This window comes from Xiphophorus hellerii, chromosome 10, assembly GCF_003331165.1.
Source record: "Xiphophorus hellerii strain 12219 chromosome 10, Xiphophorus_hellerii-4.1, whole genome shotgun sequence".
Taxonomy (NCBI): Eukaryota; Metazoa; Chordata; class Actinopteri; order Cyprinodontiformes; family Poeciliidae; genus Xiphophorus; species Xiphophorus hellerii.
In genome coordinates this window covers 1,937,761-1,962,117 of record NC_045681.1, presented here as the reverse complement: position 1 = coordinate 1,962,117, position 24,357 = coordinate 1,937,761, and the positions used below count along the sequence as shown (strand labels likewise).

Genomic DNA, 24,357 nt, shown 5'->3' with positions numbered 1-24,357 from the left:
AAAACATTTTCATCAATATTAAGGAATTATTGACTTAAAACTAGATGCTATACTTTGCTGAAAAGTTCATTGTAAGTCAGTTTTGTCTTATTTCAAATGTAGTAAGGCATTTACACTGTAAACTGGACCAAAAATACTTTGTAATATTTTGTGTTTTTGAAGTGACCTACCAAAAACTGATCATTTTTGGTCTAGTTTCTAGTGCAAATATCTTAGGGCACTTGAGAGAAGACAAAACGAACCTACATGTAACGTTTCAGCAATATAGCAGCTCGTTTTTGTCAATAATTCCTTAATATTGATGGAAAAAGTACTAGTTCCACTGTCAGATTATTTAATGTGTAACAAAATATTTTCCCTATGATATAGGTAAAATAATCTGCCAATTAAACTTTCACTTTTTCATCATTATTAAGGAATTATTGACTTATATCTTGCTAAAAAGTTACTTGTAAGTTAGTTTTGTTTTATTTCAAGTGTGCTGAGATATTTGCACTAGAAACTATTTTGTTTTTGCATTTTGCAGTGATCCAGTCGACGTTTAACATCATCAATAGGCCTGTCACAATAAGTTTTGCTAGATGCTAAATTGTCCCAGACGTTATTGTGATAAACGATAATATTGTGTTTAAAGACCATTTTCAAGTAATATGATGGCAATAATAATGCAAGAACACATTCTGAAGTTCAGTAACCTTTAAATTCTGATAAACATTTAACACTGGAACTGGAAGACATTTTAAATATGCAAAATAAATAAACAAAACAACAAACAAGAGGAATTATCAAGTTTCTGCAAACAAAATTGTCCTTAAATAAAGAGGCTAGTTGAGACCTAAACACCAAACTGAAGACTTTTATCAGCCAGAAAGAGAAAATAATGCTAATGGAAATTAAGGGGTTTGTTTTATCATGCAATTGATTTATTGTTTATTGCAGCAGGCCTAAACATCAGCTCCTGTTTCTCTTTATTTGAACATCCTGTTTTAGCCTATTTGTGTTTTTATTTAGATGTTATTTTTTATCTTTAAAATGCCACTGCTAATGCCTTTGGAAAAGGCAGATCAGATTTGAAAAAGCAAACCAGGAAACTTGTTGGTTATTCTCAGGGATAGACTGTTTATAATATTGAAAAAGTCTTTTTATAAGTGTGTGTGTTTTTTAAATCTATCTTTGAACTGAATATCAGATGAGATTGTGCTGATACTGTTTTTCTATTTATTGCTAAACATCTGATTGTGAACTTTCTTACAGTCCTGTAAAAATAAACACAAAAATAATGAAGTTTTGTTTATAGTTTCAGTTTTTATTCACCAAGTTTTTGTACCTCTTGAACTTTTTCAAATGTTTTTCATGTTACAATTACAAACCTCACTGTGTGTTACTGGGATTTATGTCACACAGTGGAGAGTAACTGTAAAATGGAGGCTATCATTGCTGTTTATTCACAAAACAGCTGCAGATATACTGGAGATAAATTCACACCAACCATTTCAGATTTGTACATGTCAAATAAAATTAATTCTCCTTACATTTCATAGTTAAAGTGTAACTAACCCTGCTGTGAAAGCATAACTCTGACCCCAAATATAGTATAAAAATCCCGACGTGGGCGGAGCCAATAGACGCCGAGGGGCGTGGCTAATCAAGTCTTGACGAGATGAGTGACGTAGACATCAACCAAGCTGAACCGTTGGAACCAAGATAAAATTAAAATTCAACTGCATTAACCGAAAGGACGAAGCAAACTGCAGCGCAGAGCATTCTGGGTAAATACAATCAAAACAAACATACTAGTCTAGAACTAGCGGCAGAAATGGCTCGTGGTCTTGTAGCCAAAGACTAAAGAGAAACCGCTAAAATCTGACACGGCTCCATTTTAGTTTACATTTCGTGAAAAGGGACGTTGTGCTCAGTGTCTTCTTCAGAGGTTTTTGTGTGGTTTCTCTGTGTTTCTTGGTGAAGCGCCACCACAGGCGAGGAGGAGAACTGCTTCTTCCTGTTTTTCAAAGGAAAAAAAAATTTCAGGGAGAACATGCAAACTCCATGCATAAAGACCGGTTCTCCTCTGCTGTTTCTTTTTGACAGCTTTCATCGCGGTTTAATTCTGATTTCAGGTCGTGATCGCTGTAACCCAAACAGGCGTGGGTCGAGATCCAGACGGTCCGACAAGGGCGGGGCAAACGGGGCAAATCCGGGGAACAGAAGCGTTGGTTGCAACGATGAGATCTTTTGTGATCTAATTAGCAAGTTCTCCATTTCGCCTCATTTCCATTGGTGTTTGTTTCTCAGTGGCATTAACTCAAGAAAAAAGATTTTAATGTATTTATTAGAAAGAGAGACTTTAGAAACTCGTCCATTGCTAAACTTTCTAAAGAAACCCAGCTGGAGTGTGGATTAGAAATGTTTTCTTAGAAAGGCCAGGAGGACTCAGCAGCTGCTGTCACCAGGTGGACCACAAAACAGATTACACACCTGTTGTTCCGTGGATTAGAACTGAGAACAGCGACCTAATCTGAGGGGATGTTCAAAAAACACTGAGTTTAAGAGTTACTCATATTTACTAGGCAGGACGATTAAAATCAGCAAAGTTTGTGAAGACAAACAAGCATTTAGCATATAAACATATAGAAATATATTTTAAAAGAAAAAGTAATAATAATAAAATTTATTTTGCAAAAGATAAAGACAAGGTTGAATCAGTGCAGGTTTATTGATCTTGGCACTGACTTAAGTTTTCATCTAGTTTTTTAAAGCTTGTTTTTCTGCTAATTATAATGATTTTCCACTTACAGCTAATAAAAACATTTCAGGTTAGAATTTCATGTTCTGATCAGATTAACACTAAGTTTTTTACATAAAAACCCAAATAATTAAGGAATATGTAGAAAATATGCTTAACATTAGAATTATCTGTGGTGCTATGGACCCGTTTCTCCTTCAAACACCTTGTAATCCTGGCTGGAGTCCATGATATTTCATATACACTGGATAAAATAGCTGAAGTTAAAAAACAAGAAATTAAAATTAAGTAAAAAGTCAGTGTGAGATTTTGGTACGGCAATAAAAAACATGTAATCACATTTATTTTACACCTTTACCAAATATAATAGAAACTGCATGTAAATACATAAATATTCATATGTATCACGTTGTTACCAATTACATGTAGTTTTTAAATTTCGGCTGATTAAATTCATGTAAATTTATATTCCAGTTTATTATAAATATGCCATTTCTTTTGGTTTTGGTGCAGCTTTCATTTATAGCTCACATCTTGTAGAGAAATTGTAGAATTTGAATGACAGCTGTAATAAAGATCTTCATCATAATGAAAAGCTTCATCATTTTAATTAGAGCACTGTTCTAGTCAATCAAGAATAAAAACGGCTAATTAAAACAAGAAATTAGGAAATAAGATGGGGAGACATTAATACTGAATAAGATATTAGTTAAACAAAATAGATAAAACAATTGTTATTATTTAAAGGGGAAATGATTATAATAAGAATTTAGGTTAGTTTAAAAAAAAAAAGAAAAATAGCACAATAGATGGTGATAAAATATCTTAAAGTTCAATTTCTCCCGCCATTAAAAGCCATGAAGAAGGGCGTGAGGTGGTGGCGTAGATATTTGCAACAGAAAGAAAGTAGACCAAAAATACTAAGATTCTGTTTTCTTTCAGTTTTAATATTTTATTAATATTAAAACTGTTTGAAACTAGACAAAAATACTTGGTTATATTTTGTGTTTTTGCAGTGTTGGTTTGGTTTCTCTTTGCTTCCTCAATAAATATTTGAGCAAACTGCTGCATGCTGTTTTAGAAAGGAGCAAACATGTCGGATGAATTAGCCAGGATCAAACTTTCTACTGTAAAACAGATTAAGCTGTAGCTTTATTACCGATGAAGAAGATGATTTTGCTGTCGCTCTTTCTCTCATAAACGGCGTCGACTTTGTTTGTTCCTGTCGGAAGGCCCATCCAAAAGTTTGTGATCACAGCTGGCCTCAAGGACAACAAAGAGCCGTCTCGCTTAGTTCTCCAGAAATGTGCACCTATTAAACAAAGAACAGGGTTAAAACATGACAACAATATTTATTTGTAATTGTTAAACTTTTATGAATGAGTTTCTTCTTGCCTCTAAAAAAGAAAACCTCTCCTCTGATGTTTGCTACTGCATCAAAGCCTCCCTGGCATCGCTCATCGAATGAAGGCTCAGGACTAAAACAGGGAGAGATTTTAAATGCAGTTACAGGAAAATACCACTAGAGGGCGGAACAAGACTAAATCAACTTCATGAACTTTAATTTCTGAGTTAAAAATAAAAAAATACTATTGTTGACTTAAATTGCATTTTCAAGGCAGCAGGTGGTTTTTCATTTTCAAGTTAAACCAACTTCAAATGTTTTACAGTGTGCAAGAAGTTCATTTGGTGTTTGTTGGGTTTTACTATTTGCAGTAAAACCCAAGTATGTAAATGTCAGAAGGTCTCCAGCATTGAACTATTTTATGCTTAACTTTCTCAAATGTCACTGCAAAAGGAAATACAGAACCAAACTTTCTGCTTGCATGTTCTCCCATGATTCTCTAGTTCAGGGTCTCAAATTCCAGTCCTCCAGGGCCCTGCAGTTTTTAGATGAGCCACAGGTACAAAACACTGGAATGATAATGGCTTCATCACCTCCTCCTTGTGTAGACCAGTTCTCCAGAGCCTTAATGACCTAATTATTCTGTTCAGGTGCAGCAGAGGCTCATCTAAAAGTTGCAGGACTGCGGCCCTTCAGGACTGGAGTTTGACACCCCTGCTCTAGTTCTTCTCACATTTTAGAAACACAATTGTTGGGTTACTTGGTGTCTCTAAACTTCCCTGATAAACAAGTTTAGACCACAAATGGGTGTGTTGTTGGATAGAGAAATACTTCTTGGAGCCGGTCAGGTGGCCTATAAATCAGTTTTCGCTTTACTAGTCTTTCAGAATACTGTGTGACATATCTTCCCCCTAATGACTTATTTTGTGGGAACATTTCCTGTTCGGTTGGTTTGCTGTAATAAAAAAATTATGCATCACAGAAAATAGGCCATAATATGTGAAAAAAGCCATATTTTTAAATCTATTATCTCTTTTAAGGAAGTCTGTCCTCAAGGTTCAGGAGTGTTTATAAGTTTATAGGGATTTTTTGCCATTCTTCTAGAAGCACATTTGTGAGGTCACCTACTGATGTTGGACGAGAAGGCCTGGCTCTCATGGTGCGTTCACACCAAACACGTTTTGAGCATCAGGGCCGTCCGGTTTACATTCAAAGTCTAGAGGTTCGTCGCGGCACGTTTTGCGCGTCAAGCTCTGCAGCTTTTCAAGTGTTTTATTTATTTGTTTATTTTGAACAGACAAAAGTAAAATCAAGAAAGAATATAATACATATGCACCTCGTGCACCTCTGGATGTTTGTAACTCGGCGCGGATCGCGCGCGCCGCCGTTCACACAAACTCAGATCTGGAAGATGCTCTTCCAGGCAGCTCCAATGTGAACCTTAACTATAAACGCCATACTGCTGTCTTGGTTCAAAAAGCTCAACCCGAAGTGTTGAAAGCGACTATAACTCAGCCTTCAGTCCCTGACATCACCACTGTACTGCCGACAGAGAGAAAAGGGGATGTAAGCTTGGCGGCTGGGCTGATACGGTTTACAATCGGTCTACACAGGGCCGGCCCAAGACTCCATGGGGCCCTAAGCAAAATGTGGTTTTGGGGCCCTCTAGTTCTGCTAACAATGTGGACTGGTTGCAGTCAGCAGCCCAATCATTAGATCATTCACACACCTGCTATAAACTTATTGCATCTCTGGCAGTGCTGTTTACATTATTTACATGTATAACAGGATCCATTTATCTGCCAACTGATTTATCAAACAGTTGATTTCTGGGAGCCGATTTCCTTAATTTTGGGGGATCATCATCTGCTGATACTTACATGTGAAGCCCATCTTATCCACTGATCTTATCTTCATCAGCAAGGGTTTATAAATCGTCTCTGTCCTCTTCTGCTCTGCAGTGAGAGGTTTGACTGACACAACGACCCAACAGGTCAGGTCTGAACGTTTACAGTTAACAATATTCGCCCCATTGTTGCCAACTCAGGGACTAGTGGTATAAAAATATTTCTGGGTTTCAGATGACAGAGCACCAACGTTACCTAATGTAGATAAAGGACCAGAAGTAAACGTAACCCATCTTTTTCTGTTGATCCAGCATCAAAATGCTTAAGGTTTTGTTTTGTGCGGTTGTTCCAACTGTTTTAATAAAAGAGAAAGATAAATGTTATTTTCGTGTTTCGAAGGTAGTTGGTAACAAGGGAGTTAATTTTAAAATACGAACCAAAATAAGAGGAGAAAAGTGGATCAACCATTTACAGCTTAAAACAGGCGGTGCGGAAACTAAAAGTTTGCAGCCTCACTTTTTAACAGGCAACGATCGCATTGTTTAAATTGTATTTTCAGAAGTTTTATTGGACAGTTACTTAGAAAGACAAGCATTCATATGTAAGGTAAGATATATTTTTATGCCCTAGCTTGGTTGTCCTCAAAGTGCTAAAGTTGTTAGCAGCTAGCTCAGTGCCGAGTCCCGGACAGAAAATATGTTTATTCAGTGGGACTTTCATGCTAAAAAAAAGCTAAATGAATTAAATATAACCTATCCAGTCATACAGACACAGTGAGCTGTGACTGTTCCCCCACATGGTTCGTATCTGGCCACCAACTATACTGGCCAGACACGGACATGGGGGTTTCTGTAGATCAGTGAGAATAGTTGACCTACATTGGACCTGGATCCAGCGCCTACAACGACTCAACATTAACGTACAACTCCAGCAACAATTTAGGTTTACAGAAGCTAAATAAATTATTTACCATGAGATCCAAACTCATGGAAATAACATGGGTTAGTTTGCTGTTAGCGATAGCATCGTTATCATAAACTAATTACTTAAAATAGCACAACTCACTACTCACCAGAAACAAGTCGACAGCCATTTAATGCTTCTTTTGATCCTAAGTGCTTGACCCAACTTGAAACTAAATGATTGTATTCTCCAGGCTTTTGAAAACTTTCTTCTGGCTCGTGGTATAATATGAGGTCTGCAGCTCCAGTTAGTTACGAGGATCGCCTCGATGCCCGATAAATCCTCAAGATTATAGGAGAAGTCTTTATTACTGAGTTAATATGGATCATATCCTAAATATACGCAAAGTTTTTCCAGACGCCTTGTTTTTCCAGCCTATTTAGGGCATTAGCGAACTCGTTGTGATCAATTTTGCTTTGTTTTGAACCGGAGAAATCCCCTTCCTGCCCTCCATCTGAATTTCAAACGTCATCCGGGTCACGTGACTGAAACCCAACAATATAATCCTACACACATCATACCCAACAGGAGAGGGCCCGCCTTCTCCAGCTCTCATCAGACGTGATAAAGGTTTGGATCCCTGAAGTCATATTCTGCCTCCGGCCGGTGAGCAAATACTTTTGGTGATAAAGAGTAATTTACTGAGATTTTATGCAACACACAAGCACAAAGTTGTTGATAATTGTAAATAAAGTGAAAACTTGGTATTTTACAAAATGCCTCTACAATTTATTTCTATTTGCTCTGATACCCCTCAATAAAATCAAGAGCAACCGATTGTCTTAAACAGACAACCCCAGGGTGTTGTTTAGTCTCAGTGTGAATCCAGATGTTCTAATAATGAAGTTTGCATCAAGTTTCCAAATGAAGTTTGATGAAGAGAAGCTAAAGCATCAGTTCATGAAAAACATCTCTGTTCAATCCATCATATGAAAACGGACCCAGCTGTCATCCAGTAAAACAGGTTTCACAGAAATGTGTTGCGGTTGGCAGGAGATAATTTACTCTGTCAGTGGCTGCAGGTTGAAACCTTTTGCTTTAGAATATTTGGCAGGATGTAATGAAACCTTTCAAACATGAAGACAGGTGATGGAAGTGGCATTTATGGTTTTGGCACCATCATCTCTGCTGTCACTAAGTCTTTCATCCTGTTCTTGTTTAGCACGAACAAAGCAAAACCATTTTTTTTACTCACCACAGAAGAGCTACCTATGAACTTAATGAAACACTCAGGAAACAGAAAACCATTTGGAGAAGAGATCTGTGTGAAGGAGAGCTTTCCGTTTTTATTTTATTCATTTCAATCTCTACCCTTTAATTAGATAGCTGCGGATGTATTGTAAGGATATTTCCAAGGTGAAAGAAAAGTTAAAAAACTGTTTTTTAAAGATGACAGCTACGGTTTAAGGTTTTATGTCTCCATTATCACTCAATCAAGTTTACTTGTGTAGCACTGTTCAGCAGTTCAAAGTGCTTTCCATCATAAAAACACAAAAAATAACACAGCCAACAACTGAAACATTACATTTTGTCAAGTTCCATCATTTCACATCAAAATGTTGGACAGTGTTTGTTCTCAAAAGCAACTGGACTTTTAGTCTAGATTTAAAGGAACTCAGTGTTTTGCCGTTTTCTAGACGTTTGTTCCAGATTTGTGGTGCACAGAAGCTGAAAGCTGCTTCTCCATGTTTGGTTCTGGTTCTGGATGCAGACCAGAACCAGAACCAGAACCAGAAGACCTGAGAGGTCTGGAAGTTTGATACGACAACATCAGATCTTTAAGCCGTTCAGTGGTTTATAAACTAACTACAGTATAAAACAAGAAGTTCTGAACATGAATGTTTATGACTGTTGTCATGAAGTCTAATTTGGTAAATAATGACACTTTTAATGCAAAGTTGACACTTTTACTGGACTTTTTATGCAACTATTAGTGCAACTTTGCATTAAAAGTGTCATTATTCATAATGAACATGTCATGACAACAGTTGTAAACATTCATAAAGACTCCTTCCTCCTTCATGGTCATGACCGTTGTTATGTCATATTTATGACAGTGACCTCTTCAAATTACCAACAATTACCAACAAATCCCTTCTGGAGAAACATTTTATGCCAAGACAAAGATTAATCTACATGACTAATATCAAGAAGTGCAATTGGAGGCTTCATGCTGACAGGTTTACACCTAGAAGTGAACATGCTAGCGTTAGCATCAGTCATACCAGTCCTGCCAGGAACTAATCAAAGTTACTTCCTTCACCTCACACCTGAATGTGCAATGAATCATCACCCTTTGGCAGAAGTAGGCTCTGATGTTCAAGAACCATTCAAAGGTTGTTTGTTGTTTCTTTGGAAGCATCTCTGTTATTTAGGTCTTGTTTTTGTTTTTACATCTGAGCGTCACAAGCTGTGGTTTAATCTCCGAGTCTGAGTGAAACAAAAGGTGGGTCCATTCCTGGTCGTCTAAGTTTAGAACAAATTCGGGAAGTTGTGTTTGACATCTAAACTGCAAAAAAGAAGAAAGTCTCTAAATTACAGTAAAAAGACTGATTGCCCGATTTTACCGTATTTCTGGTAAAATACTGTAAAGTTTTGCTGCATAAATACCAGCTCAGATTTACCATTTATATGGTAAAATTTTACCGTATTTGTACGCAAACCACAACTGCTGGTATTTTACCATAAATTAGAGATGTTTTTTTTAGAGTGTACATCTGCGATAATACACACATATGAAAATACTTCTGTGCTTTTCTAATTTGCAGCCAGACACATGTGAATAGATTGACATGTTGCAATGTGGGGAAAGCACAAATGAATGTTTTATATCTATAGATCTGACACATGTGGACCTTTCATGTGAGCCTCTTTCTTGGTTCTGCTGAATTTACATTCTGTGTGACAATAAAGTCCATTTCCAGTCTCCTATCTAAACAATCTAAAACAAGTAAAATCTCCAGCTAATGTTTCTTTTTTTTATTAGTTGGTTCATTTACATACTACAAGCAGCTAACGTGCTTACTCTGCAATTATGCATCAAATTAACAATGAGCAAATGTTTAGAATAATTTACATTCTGTTTACGGTTAAACTTCGATTCTGCTGATAAAATAAATAAATGACCAAAGAGATATTTCTGGATAATATACAGAAAACACTGCCTTTGTAACAAGAACCAAGCATTTCCCCTTTAAATAGTTTAGATTCCCTCTACTTACATTACCAATGTAAGGTATTTTAGGTATGTATGTGATTAATTTGTTCCTTTTATAAGTCATGCGATCAGGTATTGACGTCATTCAAAGATCCGCTGAATTCCTGCAGAAATGAGAAGCTATAAAATGTTAGGATGAGGCAGGACAGCAGACACCTGCGTGGAAACACCTGCAAAGGTAGGGGCAGCTGGACTGACTTTTAAATCTTTGTACTTTTCCTCACTTTCGAATCAGCAAATTTGAGTTTTAATTTTCCGTTTATTTGCATTTAATTAATTGTTAAATGCAAATAAAAACATTTTCCAGGTTTTATTCGTATTTTTCATGTTTGTTTCTTCCTCAGATGAATTTTCTGACAATAATCGAACAGTTTCCTCTGTTCGCTCCAACGTCATTTCGTTGCAGCCGCTCAGCTCCGTGCCTCTGCCGCAGGTGACAGCACCTGGCCGACCATCGCCCCGCTGCACTGCAACGGGACGCGTCAGTCGCCCATCAACATCGTGTCTGCCAACGCCACGGAGGACAAGAACCTGACGGAGTTCACCTTCGAGGGATATGACAACAAATCCGCCTTGGCCACAATTCAGAACACCGGAGACACTGGTATGTTGAGAGACTGCAACGGCGCAGCATCCCGGACTGAGACTGAGATTATACGGCATCGACGGACACAGACTTTATTTTGTGGCCAGATAAGATGCATGAATTAAACACTGAATCACTACATTAGCTCTAAACTGGAAGATGTCATTGAAAAATAATAATAACATTTATTTAACCAGATAAAAAAAAACTTCTTGAGATCTTCAATCACTTTTTTCCAGCAAACTGGCATTTAGTTTAATATAAATAGATAAACAAACGTATAGCTTTCAAATGAAACACTAATTTTGCTTACTGTGATATGTGGAAAATGTTGAGTAGTTCAGATTTACGTAAACTCATTAGTTACAGAAATCTAAGAGTCTATTTCTTTAACCATTTTACACCAAATTAGTAACTGAATTTAGTACACAAGTTAATTTATCAAGTTTAGTAAGTTGTCAATTTGCCAATGCTGCAATAAATTAATTAGCTTGGTGTTGTAACCAATGAAGTGAGGTTTCTGACTAGTCAGATATCTACACATAATAACAAACAGATCATATGTCAACTTTGACCTAATAGAAACATTTAGTTGTTGGGATGATTAATCCTTTATATAATTAAAATGAGTTCCAACCGATTAACTAATAAATGACCCTTAGACCTTCATTTACTGTTGTAGTTTGACCGCCATCCAGCAGAGGGCGCCGCTGGTTGTCCTTTAGCGGAGCCGTTGATGTTGGATTAAAGATGGCGGCCCTAACAGAACGTGAAGGGAAAACAGAAGAAATAGAGTCCAGTGCGGGATGTAAAATGCATTTTTTGCGGTTCTGTTTTGAGATATGAACACTCGGCAGGTTTAAGTTTCACCTTAATATCGGAGCATGACGGAGCAGCGTCAACTTCTCACTGTGTTGACAGAAAGACCGAGGGCGCAACAAAAACTGTAAAGTGACGGTAAGCAAAGTCAGTTTTGGGGCTGTTGTGAGTTAATGCACTTCATGGATCATAGTTTGTTGGGTTTTTTCTCCGAACAGTTTTTGCTCGTATTTTTTGTGACAGAAGGCAGACAGGATAGAGGGCGGGGAGAGGGGGGAAGACAGGCGGCAAAGGTCGCCGGGAATCGAACCCGCGACGTCCGCGTCGAGGACTAAGGCCTCCAGGACGAGCTAACCCCTGGTGCCACCACAGCACGCCCCCTTGGAGCATAATTTTAACCAGGGGCGGAGCCAGAGGAGGGATCAGGGAGCACTGGATATTGTTCTTATCTTCATTTCCTTTTATTCTTCCAGTCAAAGTGATCTTCAATGCTGGCATCAAGATCTCAGGAGGAGCCCTGTCTGGGAGCTACGACAGCCTGCAGGCCCACCTTCACTGGGGAAACGGCACGGCTGAACCCGGATCAGAGCACACTGTGGACGGCAAGCGCTTCCCCATGGAGGTATTTCTAATCTTCATGCTAACTTTGGAGCCTCGTGTGTGTTATTAAAAAAGAGGATCATTTAATGCTAGCTTTGGACAAAACGTTTGGCTCTTTTCCTCTTTAATCTTGCCCGGGATCTTCCGAATCCTTGGCGAGTGACGTTCTCCGTGCAGCGACGTGTAGCGACGGCGTGCTGCTAAAACGAAACAACAACAAAGTGTGTTGACGTCACAGATCACAGAGTTTAATCTCATACAAAGCAATGAACAACAAAGCTGCAGAGGAACAGAGATATGCATTTTTCATAAGAATAAAGACACACAAGAGAAGACAAACGAACACAAAGACAGACAAAGGCGCCCACGTGGAGAAAAGATGAAAAAAACTCTCGGACTCTCCGGTGTTGACCTGAAATTTTAACCAAAAAGGCGTTTCCCTATTTAATATATGCAAAGAAGGCGTTCTGCTCTTCGACCAATTAGAACTCCCTCAGGCCCCCAAAGAAAGTTGTGACTTCCTGATTTATAGCAAAGGTGTCTGTTTTTTTATCTAAGCAAAGGCGGACCACTTCGTGCCCATCGCTGCCTGATACGGAAGATCCCTGGCGCCAAACGTCCTAAGATGAGATTTCACAGACACCTCCGTAGTCCCCACTTCCATTGGAATGCAAATTTATTGCTCTGGTGTGGGGGAGGCAAAGGGCCCTGCTCTGTCTGCTTACCGCATCTCAGACGAGACCTGTTCCAAATAAGAGTATTGTATATAACTGTTACACATGTCGTGGATTAGCTGTATTAAGCACCAAACAATAATTATTTTCTTAACAGTTCCCCCTTTTGAGGTCTTAATCAAAAGACCTCAATAAAAATTAATTAAGCCTTCTAATACAGAACCAAAACTATGTGTTAAACTAATAAAAAATAAAAAATAAAAAACAAAAAGACAAAAGAGTGACATACCCTAATTATACAGTTCCCCCATTTTAAACAAAATCCACGGTGTAGAAAGACTTATCCTTTCAAAAATAAAATCATAAAACAAAATTATCACAATACAACCAAAACACAGGACAAACAAAAACCCAAAGTGTAAAATGAAAAAAAAAAATAAAACAGGAACATACATAGAAAAATTAGTAAGAAATGTCTGCAACTTAAAGGACAACATTCACCACAAAATTACAATCTGCCAAAATGAGAAACACACAAAGTTACAATCTGCTGCTCGTCTTTTTCTGTTTTTTTTTTTTTTTTAATGTCCATCGACAGTCTCTTAAAAAATATGAAGTCTTCGTCAGGAAATGTTCAAAAATGCGCGCAAAAACGAAACGAAAGTCCTTTTCAGAGTTCATAACGAACGAAAAACACGCAATAAAAAGTTAATGATGATCCTCTTGCAGCCTGATCTTCTTCGACTGGAAACCTGAAGAAGCGACCTGTCACAGGTCATTACACAGACATTTTGTGTTCAACATGAATTTCATTAGCATCAGAAACACAATTACCACATTCTTTAATATCATCTTCATTACAGTCAGCATAATCAAACGATGGTTTCACCTAAAAATAAATTTGTTTTGTTATTTTCCATCCAGGGAAATTATTTTAATCCTTTTTATCAAAGAACGCAGACTTTGAAGGAGACCACATCCGCAGGGCACCAGGAAACCAGCTGCAAAACTATAATGACAAAACAGAGATCAGATTTATCCAAAGGCATCATTCATTTGTGTAATTCAACACAAACATCTTCAATTCACTTTGTGTTCAAGTGAATCCTCCAACGCTCGTGGCTCTGTGGCTGTTATCTTCGAAATAAGTGTGAAGCCGCTTCTCCAAGCAGCCCCACCCCGCCTCGCATGACACAGCTTGTATGACAGAGTCCAGAGTCCCACCTGGAGCTCGGAGCTCCAGGGCAGTCTGTGTGTAAAAACCATGAGCAACTCATCCCATGAAGCCTTATCTCCCAGTTTGTCCAGTTCTGCTCATCAAGTAGTGGATGTGATCCCCTCAATTTACGTTTCTATTATAATATACTATAGCTCCTAACCGATGGAAAACACCAAAACCCTGTAATCATTTGCTTCAAAAGACATGTTTCCAAAGTAACATTTTGCCAGAATATCAAACAAATGCAGATCTTTTCTTAAAGCAATCTTGTAAAAATAGGATCAAACAAACGAAACAAAACAAACACAAAAACCTAAAAATGTAGTTGTAAAGCTTACATTTACCATCAAAAAATGAAGCTCAATGTGAATTAAACAGTACCGTTTAAATTACTTTTATAGAACAAACTAGATCTTATTGGTTATCTGTGTAAATCATTTTACATGCGTTCCTTAAACAAAATTCAAAAGTTAGACTTGGAGAAATTATAATGAAACAAATCCAGACATTTTCAAAATACACCAATTGTACCTAGGCTTATACTTGTCGTCGAATTTAAAGTTTTATTCGAAATCGTTTTAAATGTTTGTAAATCAAAAAATCAAAATCAAATTTAGAAAAATCATTATAATCCCACCTGTGTACTTTTCCTGATTAGTGATAACTTTAATCAATAACAGATTCTTCAAAACATTTCTTAAAACATTCATGCTCCATTAAATTAATGCTCTGAAAATGGCTGACACAATAATATTTTAATTTCTATAATTATTTTCCCAAGTTAATTAACCAAACTATGCTTCATTATCACTATAAATTTGTTATCTATTGTTTCAACATACCTTAGCCCATTGTCAGAAAATCTTTTAATGGAGAACAACTCAAATCCATTTAAAATAAGCACATATAATACCAGACCATATTTTCGTTTCACTTTTATGTGTAACACAGATCAGACATGTTCTTCAAAAATTTGTTTAAGTATTATAAAAGATGAACCCATGCATCTTCTCCCCCTTTGATACATTACTGGCTAATGTATCACTATTTCTAGTATGTGAAATAACGATGTTGATGAAACAGGGTTATTATTCAAGCTAAGAAAAATCCCACCGATATGCAATGCTGCCCCCGTCCTAACAGGCAAACTCCCAAAACAAACAGAACAATGTAAGTTAGCATGCTTTAAACCTTCAAGATTACTATTTTCAAAAAACATTTCACATTACAGTTTCAAAACTCAGTATTCAATTTTACTCTCATGTTATCAAATAATTCGTTGTAGAAACTTCTGAAAAACTTTCAGCAATATTTGACAAAACGTGTATACCAATTAAAAACTCAGGGAAGGTTATGCATAAACCAGCCAGAGAGACGTTGAAAGAGAAAAAATATAGTCTTAGTTAAGAAAATCTAAAAATGATAAATTTCGAAAAATACTGGTCAGAATATAACCAAATCTACAAATGAAAGAAATTAAACTAAAGACCAAAGTTCCCTATCCCCTGGTGAACGGGTCCAGAGGAAACTGATAACTCAAAAGAAAGAAAGTAATTTGTTATATGTAACAAAATAGACAAAGAACTGACACAAATAGCCAAATAAAAAGTCAGACTAATGAAAAGAAATGTAAAGATAAAATCCTAAACTACTCACTACTTAATATATAAAGTAATATGAAAAGAAAACAGAAAATCATTACCAAGAGTGTCTGTGTGTGACAGTCGACTCAGTGTTTCAATGCTACAGACTTATATTTAACATTTTCCACATTATTCCTTGCTCACTATGTATGTGCTTGTTTAAACTATCTACTTGAAAGAGAAAATGTTTCACTAAAGCTGGGAAACCAAACAGCATCAAAATTCTGTCTTATGTATGACTCTCTAAAATTAATTAAATCCTCATATTTAGATTTCACAAGATATATCTTAAATAAACATACTTGTCGCTTCTTCTTGTTTTGTTCTATGTATTTATTTTACTTAATTTTCTTATTTTATTTTATTCGAAGCCCTCTCGTCTGTCTATAGGCAGTATTTAATCATCTCTTATCACAGTTTAATATTGATTCTCTACAATAGTTCCATATGATCTTTTTCATTAACCAATAAGTTATTTCAAACTTAATGTTATCCTTCAACAACCAATCTTATAAATTTTAGCAAACCTTTCTATATTAAATCAATTTCTATTTAACAAGAGAGTGACTACTAATTTATCCTGTCTAATTATCCGTAAGTCCTGTAGATTTAACAATATTTTATCTATCTTAAAGTTTTGGTCTGTTTGAAAAAGACTGATCGTGAAAATATCTAGAGTCAGTTGTATATTGCAGTTTGTTGTTATCTGAACAATTACCTCTTACAGTTAGAGCCTGTTTCTCTAAAAATCTTCGTTTTTTCTTATCCTCAACTCATGAAAAAAAGTCCTATTTTACTCATTGTAATTCATTCTATTTCACTACTTCCTCGTCAGCCTAAAAGGAATACTTAACATTTAAGCTAATATTTTAGTCATCAATGCTATATACTTTTAGTTTATTTATTTCTCTACCCAATCTTGTGTGTATTTATCTATTAATTTGCCAAGACAGCATTTCTACAATCCTCTGTGACCTAATTTTCTTGGCTTATTCTTTCTTTCTTTCTTTATTTATTTAATTATTCATTTATTTAACCGGAGAACCCATAATTTGTTTTCAATTTGTTATCACTTAATATTAATAATTTAGTCCAGTCTAACACATAGGGTGTCCTAAAACTGGAAATTTAACACCACGGGACAGCACTAAAAAATTGCTCTATATTTATATGACATAAAATACCAAGTGGTATTTTATCTCCAATCTCACACTCTTTCACACCAACATAAATCGCAACACAATACAAAAACACAAAACACATTACAGAAAACACAAAACACACATCCGGCCAGGTTTCATAGTCAGTCAGAATTTCATCAGTCCCCAAGTGTCAGTCTGTGGTCATTATTCTATCAAATTTTACTGTAATTTATATCAATTTTACTGAAGTTTATATGAAATTTACTGAAGCTTCAGGAATTGTCCAATGTTTTATTAACATATTTTCATGTGTCAATTTAATTAATTTTAAACTCCAATCGTCAGGAACCTTTTAATTCCCCGTGCACGTTTAAAAAAAAAAATCTCAAAGTTATGTTAAAATCAAACCACAACCAATAATTTTGTTTTCTGGTACCAGTTTTATGTACTTAACTCCTATTTTTATTTATTTTTTAAACTAAACGACCACGTTTTCGCCATCGTTCTACTGTCCCCGTTAAGACGAACCCCGACCATAAAATAGCGTATAGCACGTGTCGCAACTCAGTGTCCATAATAACTTTACAATAAAACGCAGCAAAAGCAACTCACGTTCACGCAAACAGCGCTTTGCAAACAACTTAACACTCTGCTCAAACACACAGCCAGCCCGAACTCGCGCACGCGCACACACACGGCCACACAGACACACACGCAGATACACACGCAGACACACACGCAGATACACACGCAGGCACACACGCAGATACACACGCAGACACACACGCAGATACACACGCAAACAGCCTCGTGTCGCGGCAACAAGCACAGATCGCCACACACAGAGAAACACAAACACGGTTTCGGACAAACGGAAGAGACAGAGGGGAAAAAATAAAAATAAAATAAAATGCCGGCTAAAAACTGCAGTAATTTCCAAACTTATAAACGTAGTCCTCTGAGCGATATAACTCGAAATCCAATATAAGTCCAATAGAGCGATTCAGCTCGATGCCAATATAAGTCCTATTTCAAGAGCGATTCAACTCCTTTTCAATGTTTCACCAGAGAAAAATCAATTTAACATACTTTTCAAGATTTAACCGATGTAGGCCAATATAAGTCCGCTGGAGCTGAGTCAAATCTCCGGGCCGATTCAAGCCCACACTAAATTTCATACACTTAAAAATTCATTATTTCAGAGGCACAAGAACGAATCCTCAGGGCTAAGAAAACAATTAACAAACCCAGCAATTCCGACAGAGGCTACGTAAACTCCTACTGTCTTGACCAGCCACGATCACTTGTAGTGTGCATGTTCCGTCCAATTAGTAAACAACAGACTCTTTTAAAAACAATCTGTATTCTCCTGCAGCTTCGAGACTCTGCGTGGCTGCGCACAACAAAAGAGTAATTAAAAAACGTCTTACCGCACGAGCCGAACGGATCGATCGGGGAGAGACCGCCACCCGCCAAGATTCCAGAACCGGACGAAGCCCCCAATTATTAAAAAAGAGGATCATTTAATGCTAGCTTTGGACAAAACGTTTGGCTCTTTTCCTCTTTAATCTTGCCCGGGATCTTCCGAATCCTTGGCGAGTGACGTTCTCCGTGCAGCGACGTGTAGCGACGGCGTGCTGCTAAAACGAAACAACAACAAAGTGTGTTGACGTCACAGATCACAGAGTTTAATCTCATACAAAGCAATGAACAACAAAGCTGCAGAGGAACAGAGATATGCATTTTTCATAAGAATAAAGACACACAAGAGAAGACAAACGAACACAAAGACAGACAAAGGCGCCCACGTGGAGAAAAGATGAAAAAAACTCTCGGACTCTCCGGTGTTGACCTGAAATTTTAACCAAAAAGGCGTTTCCCTATTTAATATATGCAAAGAAGGCGTTCTGCTCTTCGACCAATTAGAACTCCCTCAGGCCCCCAAAGAAAGTTGTGACTTCCTGATTTATAGCAAAGGTGTCTGTTTTTTTATCTAAGCAAAGGCGGACCACTTCGTGCCCATCGCTGCCTGATACGGAAGATCCCTGGCGCCAAACGTCCTAAGATGAGATTTCACAGACACCTCCGTAGTCCCCACTTCCATTGGAATGCAAATTTATTGCTCTGGTGTGGGGGAGGCAAAGGGCCCTGCTCTGTCTGCTTACCGCATCTCAGACGAGACCTGTTCCAAATAAGAGTATTGTATATAACTGTTACACATGTCGTGGATTAGCTGTATTAAGCACCAAACAATAATTATTTTCTTAACAGTGTTAACTTTCTTTAAAAACATATTTTGTTTTCATTCCTCCTTCAGCTTCACATTGTAAACAGCAAGTCGACCTACAACCGGAACGCCACCCTTGCTGTGGAGGATTCTGAAGGACTCGCTGCTCTCGGTTTCTTCATTGAGGTGAGCAGAGATGACCTCAAGCTTGAGAACTTTTTTTAATTTTCTGCAGCTGCTTTACCAGCATCTCTCTTCACTTTTAAAGGAGCTGACAGGTGTAGATGATCAGCCAGCCAGCTGGAAGACTTTGACCTCCTACTTGTCAAATATCTCAAATGCTGGTAAGCTGTGGCAGTGTTTCGCAAACTTCTTCAGGCTGAGCACAACTTAACCTATTTAACAAACCACCTATCTTGAAATTGCCCCACAATAACAGATCTTAATGTATACAAGCCGAAATAAAAATATGAGTCTCTGTTCTTTGTTCATTAATAAGAAGGGTGAGGTTGTTTTGTAAATGTGACATAGACGTAAACTCATGGCGTTTTGAGTTATTTACAGATTCTGAAAGTGTTAATTATAAGTTTCTACATGGAAGTTAAAAAGTCGTGTTGTGTCCATTAATAACATTTTAGGCCTATTTGTAATTTAGACGTATAATAGAAGAAAAATAAAATTTTGTTGCTTTGGCAGAAACAAAAATCTTCTTCTGCACCATTAAATATAAAAATTAACCACTTAGTTCCATCAGTTGTATTAAATAAAAATAACAGCTGTTGACATGTGAGAAAAGCGTTAGAAAGCAAAGTTGTAACAGTTCTCACCAAGTGAGACTTGTTCTCCGGCGCAGAGCCGTTCAAAAGAATCGAGTCGCTCCTGAACGACACACTCAGCAGGTATGACTGTTTTTCTTTTGAGTGACCCAGTTTTAAGCCACTTATCCATCATTATTATTTTTAAACATAATCTTTTGATAAGCGAACTGCAGGCGTCTCGCTTTGACATTAAACGGTCGTTTACGTGCAGTACCTCACCGACCACTAGGGGGCCCTGTGGTAAAGCTCATTTGTTTTTCAGCGCCTCACTTTGATGCTCATTTCTCTCCTCAGATGAGAATAAAACAATCCATGATAATATTTCTCTGGACGATCTCCTTTCTGGCGTGAACCGAGCCAATTACTATCGCTACCTCGGTTCCCTGACCACTCCCACCTGTAACGAGGCCGTAGTTTGGACCGTGTTCAAAGAACCGATTAAAGTCAGCAAAAACTTGGTGAGTGTCTCCATAAGGGAGGTTCTGATTTGGAGCCTACAGAGTGGTTTCTTCCCATGAGGCTAAGCGTTGTCCATCCTCCCTTCAGATCGACCTCTTCAGCACAAGCCTGCACATCAAAAACTCCACTTCTCTGATGGTTAATGTGTATCGAAGCACCCAGCCGTCACAGCCGGTCTCAACGCAGCCGAAGGCTAGCTCCTCCACCAAATCTGGCTACTCTCTGGCTCTGATGACCTTTGCCCTCATAATGGCGAGATATTAAAACAAAAGTTAAGGTGGAAGATCAACTTTTGGATAAAACATGCATATGAAAATGAAAAGACTCGCCTGTATTGAACTGACCATGCAACACAAATGCATTTATTTTTTTACTCGTTTATTCTTGTGGTTCTTCTTGCACTTTGCAGAAACGCCTGCGTGTTTAAATTGCACTAAAATCGAGCCTGAAACCGGTTTTAGTTTGTGATGAAGGTTTAAAGTGTTACTCTGGTTTATGAAGAACTTGACTTTATCCTGTTTGTTCTCTGGCACATTGTGTACCATCATTGAAGATAAAAACCTTTTCAATAAAATATTTATCAATGACTTCTGAGTGTTTGGTTTTTAATCTTCAATATAGTTTTCAGTTAGTTTTTATTTTTACAGGAGATTCTGTGAATTAGTCTGTGATGGTTTCCTGCTTGTAAAACAAAACTTATTTAATATAAAATTATTTGTTTACAATTAAAGGTCAGACTTTTTCTCATAACTTTATATTTTGATTTAAATATTAAATGATCGATGTTTTGATCAGATACTCGGTATTAGAGTAGTCTTTCTACCAAATGCGTTTTACTCTTACTTGAGTAATTTCTTTTTTTTACTTTTACCCAAGTAAAAATATGTTGAAGTCGTGTGACTTTTACTTGAATTGGGAAATTTCTGTCCCTAACATCCTCTCTCCAACACAGAACTGTCATCTTGTCCCCAAATACATAAATTCAATTGGATATACATAGAAACTAATCCAAATTAGCAAACATTAAGCTCAGCTTAGTATTTAAATTAATTTATAAAGTTTTCTGTCTCTTGAACAAACTATGCATCTATGTGTTTAGAGACGTATAAAAATGCATTTTCTTCAAGAATATTTTCTTATTGCATGGATGAAGCATGAATGGATGGATTAGCTGTTACTAATACCTTCTCAGTAATTCACATAAATAGTATATCTATCCCTTTAAGAATTCCATGGCGCAGCCGAGTCTTGTGTAAATAACACATATGATCCTAGCAGCCATATTTCAACCTCACTTCAGAACTGGAACAAATACCATTAGAGACTTTGAACAACTGGTCTGAGTCACAGCTAAACAATGTCTGAAATGCAAAGACGAAGGAGTCATTAAGTAAATATGAATCAAACGTCTGAATGGAAAACCTTTCCTAAAATACAAACCAATCACTCTTCCTTTGAATATGTTTTTTTTAGGTTTGGTTACAGTAAATTCAGATTTGTTTGATCACAGAGACAGAGGGTTAACAACGGTTGAGCATCGAGTGTCTTTCAGGTAAATAGGTCACGCTGTGGTGTTAATAAACAGGTGTTTCCTTAGAACTATCTCTTGATCTTAGACTCTATTATAATGTCACTGAGGAATGATCAGAATTTACCTGTGTGCAGTGACAGACACAATAACCTTCACCTCTCCAACCTGGTGCAGGTGCACAACACAAATTGACTAAAATATGTCCATGAAGGCATTTAGACGAGGTTCTAATACAACTTATGTAAAGTGTTGTTCTGGTAACTGAGGTTCATTCCACCTGTATTTGTGTTTCAACAGATGAAAGAAAGTTGCAGCTCTTGTTCATGCTTTCGAATTTTCTTCATGGCATTTCTCAGTTTCTCATTTAGATTCCTCTGTTAGGCAAGGCAAGTTTATTTGAAAAACACATTTCAGCAACAATCAAAGTGTTTTACATGATAAAAACGTAAAACAGTACATATAAGTGACATAGTAAAGATAAGTTGTAATACAGTATAATGTTTAATTTAATATTTATCAAAGGCACAGCTAAACATGTTTTGTTGCCTTGATTGAAAGAAAATCAGTGTTCTGGCCGTTTTATAGTTTTATGAAAGTTTGTCCCAGATTAGAGGAGCTTAGTAGCTGAATGCTGTTTCTCCATGTTTGGTTCTTGTTCTGGGGTTGCAGAGCAGACTAGAGCTAGAAGACCTGAGGCGTCTGGAAGGTTGATACAGTGATTTTAATGTATTTTGGTGGTAAAACATTCAGTGATTTATAAACTAACAAAAGTATTTTAAAGTCTATTCTCTGAGCTACAGGGAGCCAGGGTAACAATACTAAAACTTCCTGGCTTTAGTCAGAACGCCAGCAGCAGCGTTCTGGATCAGCTGCAGCGGGAGGATTCGTTCATTAGACCTGTGTGTTGCAGTAATCAACGCAAATTAAGATCATGTATGAATTTCTGAAGATCTTGCTGAGACATCAGTCCTTTAATCCTGGGAATGTTCTTCAGGTGATAAAAGACTGACTTTTCTAACAGTCTTTATGTGTCTCTGAAGGTTCAGGTCATCACTACACCCAGATTTAAGGGCTGATCAATAGTTTGTATCTGTCATACCTGAAGCTCTACAGACTCCTGATTGCTCCTTCTTTGGTTAAATTGATGCTGCATCCATGCATTGATTTGTTCTGAGCGTCTGTTCAATGTTTTAACTGGTTCATAGTCATATAGTGACATTGTAATGTAGACGTGTGCATCATCTGCATAAATAAGGAAATTTATCTTGCTATATGTAATAACCCGAGTTACACTGTAAAACACCTGAGCTGCATTTAGTTGTGTCTACTATCTTCTACTCTTTAAGTCAAATAAACTTAGCGAGTTTTATATTTTGAACCTAAGTGTGTGCGTTTGTGGAAGATAAACTTGCAGTAGTACACTGACTGTGTGAGTTTTCAAAGCAGAACCTTTTCCAGGATTCAGGGAAGTTCTCTTTTACCCTCAGCAGCACCGCAGGGCAAAAATCGAACTAACATGTTGGAAATTTAATGTGGCGGTGGGGCAGGTGTCAGCACTGTCTTCTCACGCTTGTGTCTGTGTGTGTATTGTTCGCCAGCCTCCCCGGGGTGTAACCCACCTTTACAAGCAGAAGTTGGTTGAATGGATGGAAATTTAGAGAAGAGAAGCTGATAGAGAAGCACTTTCAATGTTTCCACAGCATTTAAAGTTAAACATAGAAGCGATTTGTCTTTTTGTTTGCAAATACAACATCCACAGACCCAGCTCTTAGCTATACAGGAAGGAAACACACTGGAATACAATGTTTGTAGCACTTTGGATCTGCTTCATTTCAGACTGAAAAAATCAAAAACAATTAAAGGAAAATACAAAATTTTAACATTGAAAAAAACGATCTGAAAAAATCTTTTGCATGAGTTTATTAATCCAAAAACCTGTTACAATGTGTGTGTTCACACACACTGCATATTGGTTAAAACATACACAGATTTTTTTATTGCTGTGATAATTTATCCAAATACTAAATAGGAAGCCCGCCTTCCTCTTTAGGAAGCTTATAGATCTTCTCCATACATAAAGGTGAAATCACTGTGACAGAAACTTTACTCTCATTTTCACCCAAACAGAAACTTACAGTTGGTGCAATTTAGTCAAAATACATTCCTTTACCCCTACTTTACTTAAGTCTTAAACCATAACTGCTATTTAAAAACATGATGGTTTTATGGTTTCACTATTTTATTTCGACTCTGTGGGAGTAAGAAAGTGTCCAGTGCTGCCAGTGGGCCATCCAGTGTCTCAGAGGTTGCTGTAATTGCCAAGTTTCCAAAGCAGCAACACAACAGCAGCCATCATAATGCCAAAGCAATATAAAAGCTTCTGGGAAATTAAGTTCCTGGGGAAAGGATTCAGGGTGGCCCAGTCAAATCACCGTTAGACAAAAACAATACGCACAAGAGTTCATTGTCTGCTCTTTTTGTACAAAAAAACCCCTAAAAAAATCAGACAGATAGTGAGAGGTTC

At 37.2% G+C, this 24,357-nt stretch overlaps 1 protein-coding gene across 1 annotated transcript; it reads left to right on the top strand.

The window, feature by feature from the left end:
- The first annotated feature begins 10,250 nt into the window (after nt 1-10,250).
- Nucleotides 10,251-20,889, top strand: LOC116727195 (carbonic anhydrase 4-like). The gene is made up of 7 exons (XM_032574451.1): nt 10,251-10,293; nt 10,477-10,719; nt 11,994-12,142; nt 19,116-19,211; nt 19,294-19,369; nt 20,138-20,301; nt 20,390-20,889. The coding sequence occupies exons 1-7, from the start codon at nt 10,251-10,253 to the stop codon at nt 20,564-20,566; spliced, it is 948 nt and encodes a 315-aa protein (XP_032430342.1). The 3' UTR covers nt 20,567-20,889.
- The last annotated feature ends 3,468 nt before the right edge of the window (nt 20,890-24,357 follow it).

Bases quoted from the DNA above. Each gene is read 5' to 3' on its own strand.
- LOC116727195 (XM_032574451.1), top strand. From the start codon at position 10,251: ATGAGGCAGGACAGCAGACACCTGCGTGGAAACACCTGCAAAG. The intron at 10,294-10,476 runs GTAGGGGCAGCT...TTTTCTGACAAT, and splicing joins GCGTGGAAACACCTGCAAAG to AATCGAACAGTTTCCTCTGT. The intron at 10,720-11,993 runs GTATGTTGAGAG...TTATTCTTCCAG, and splicing joins TCAGAACACCGGAGACACTG to TCAAAGTGATCTTCAATGCT.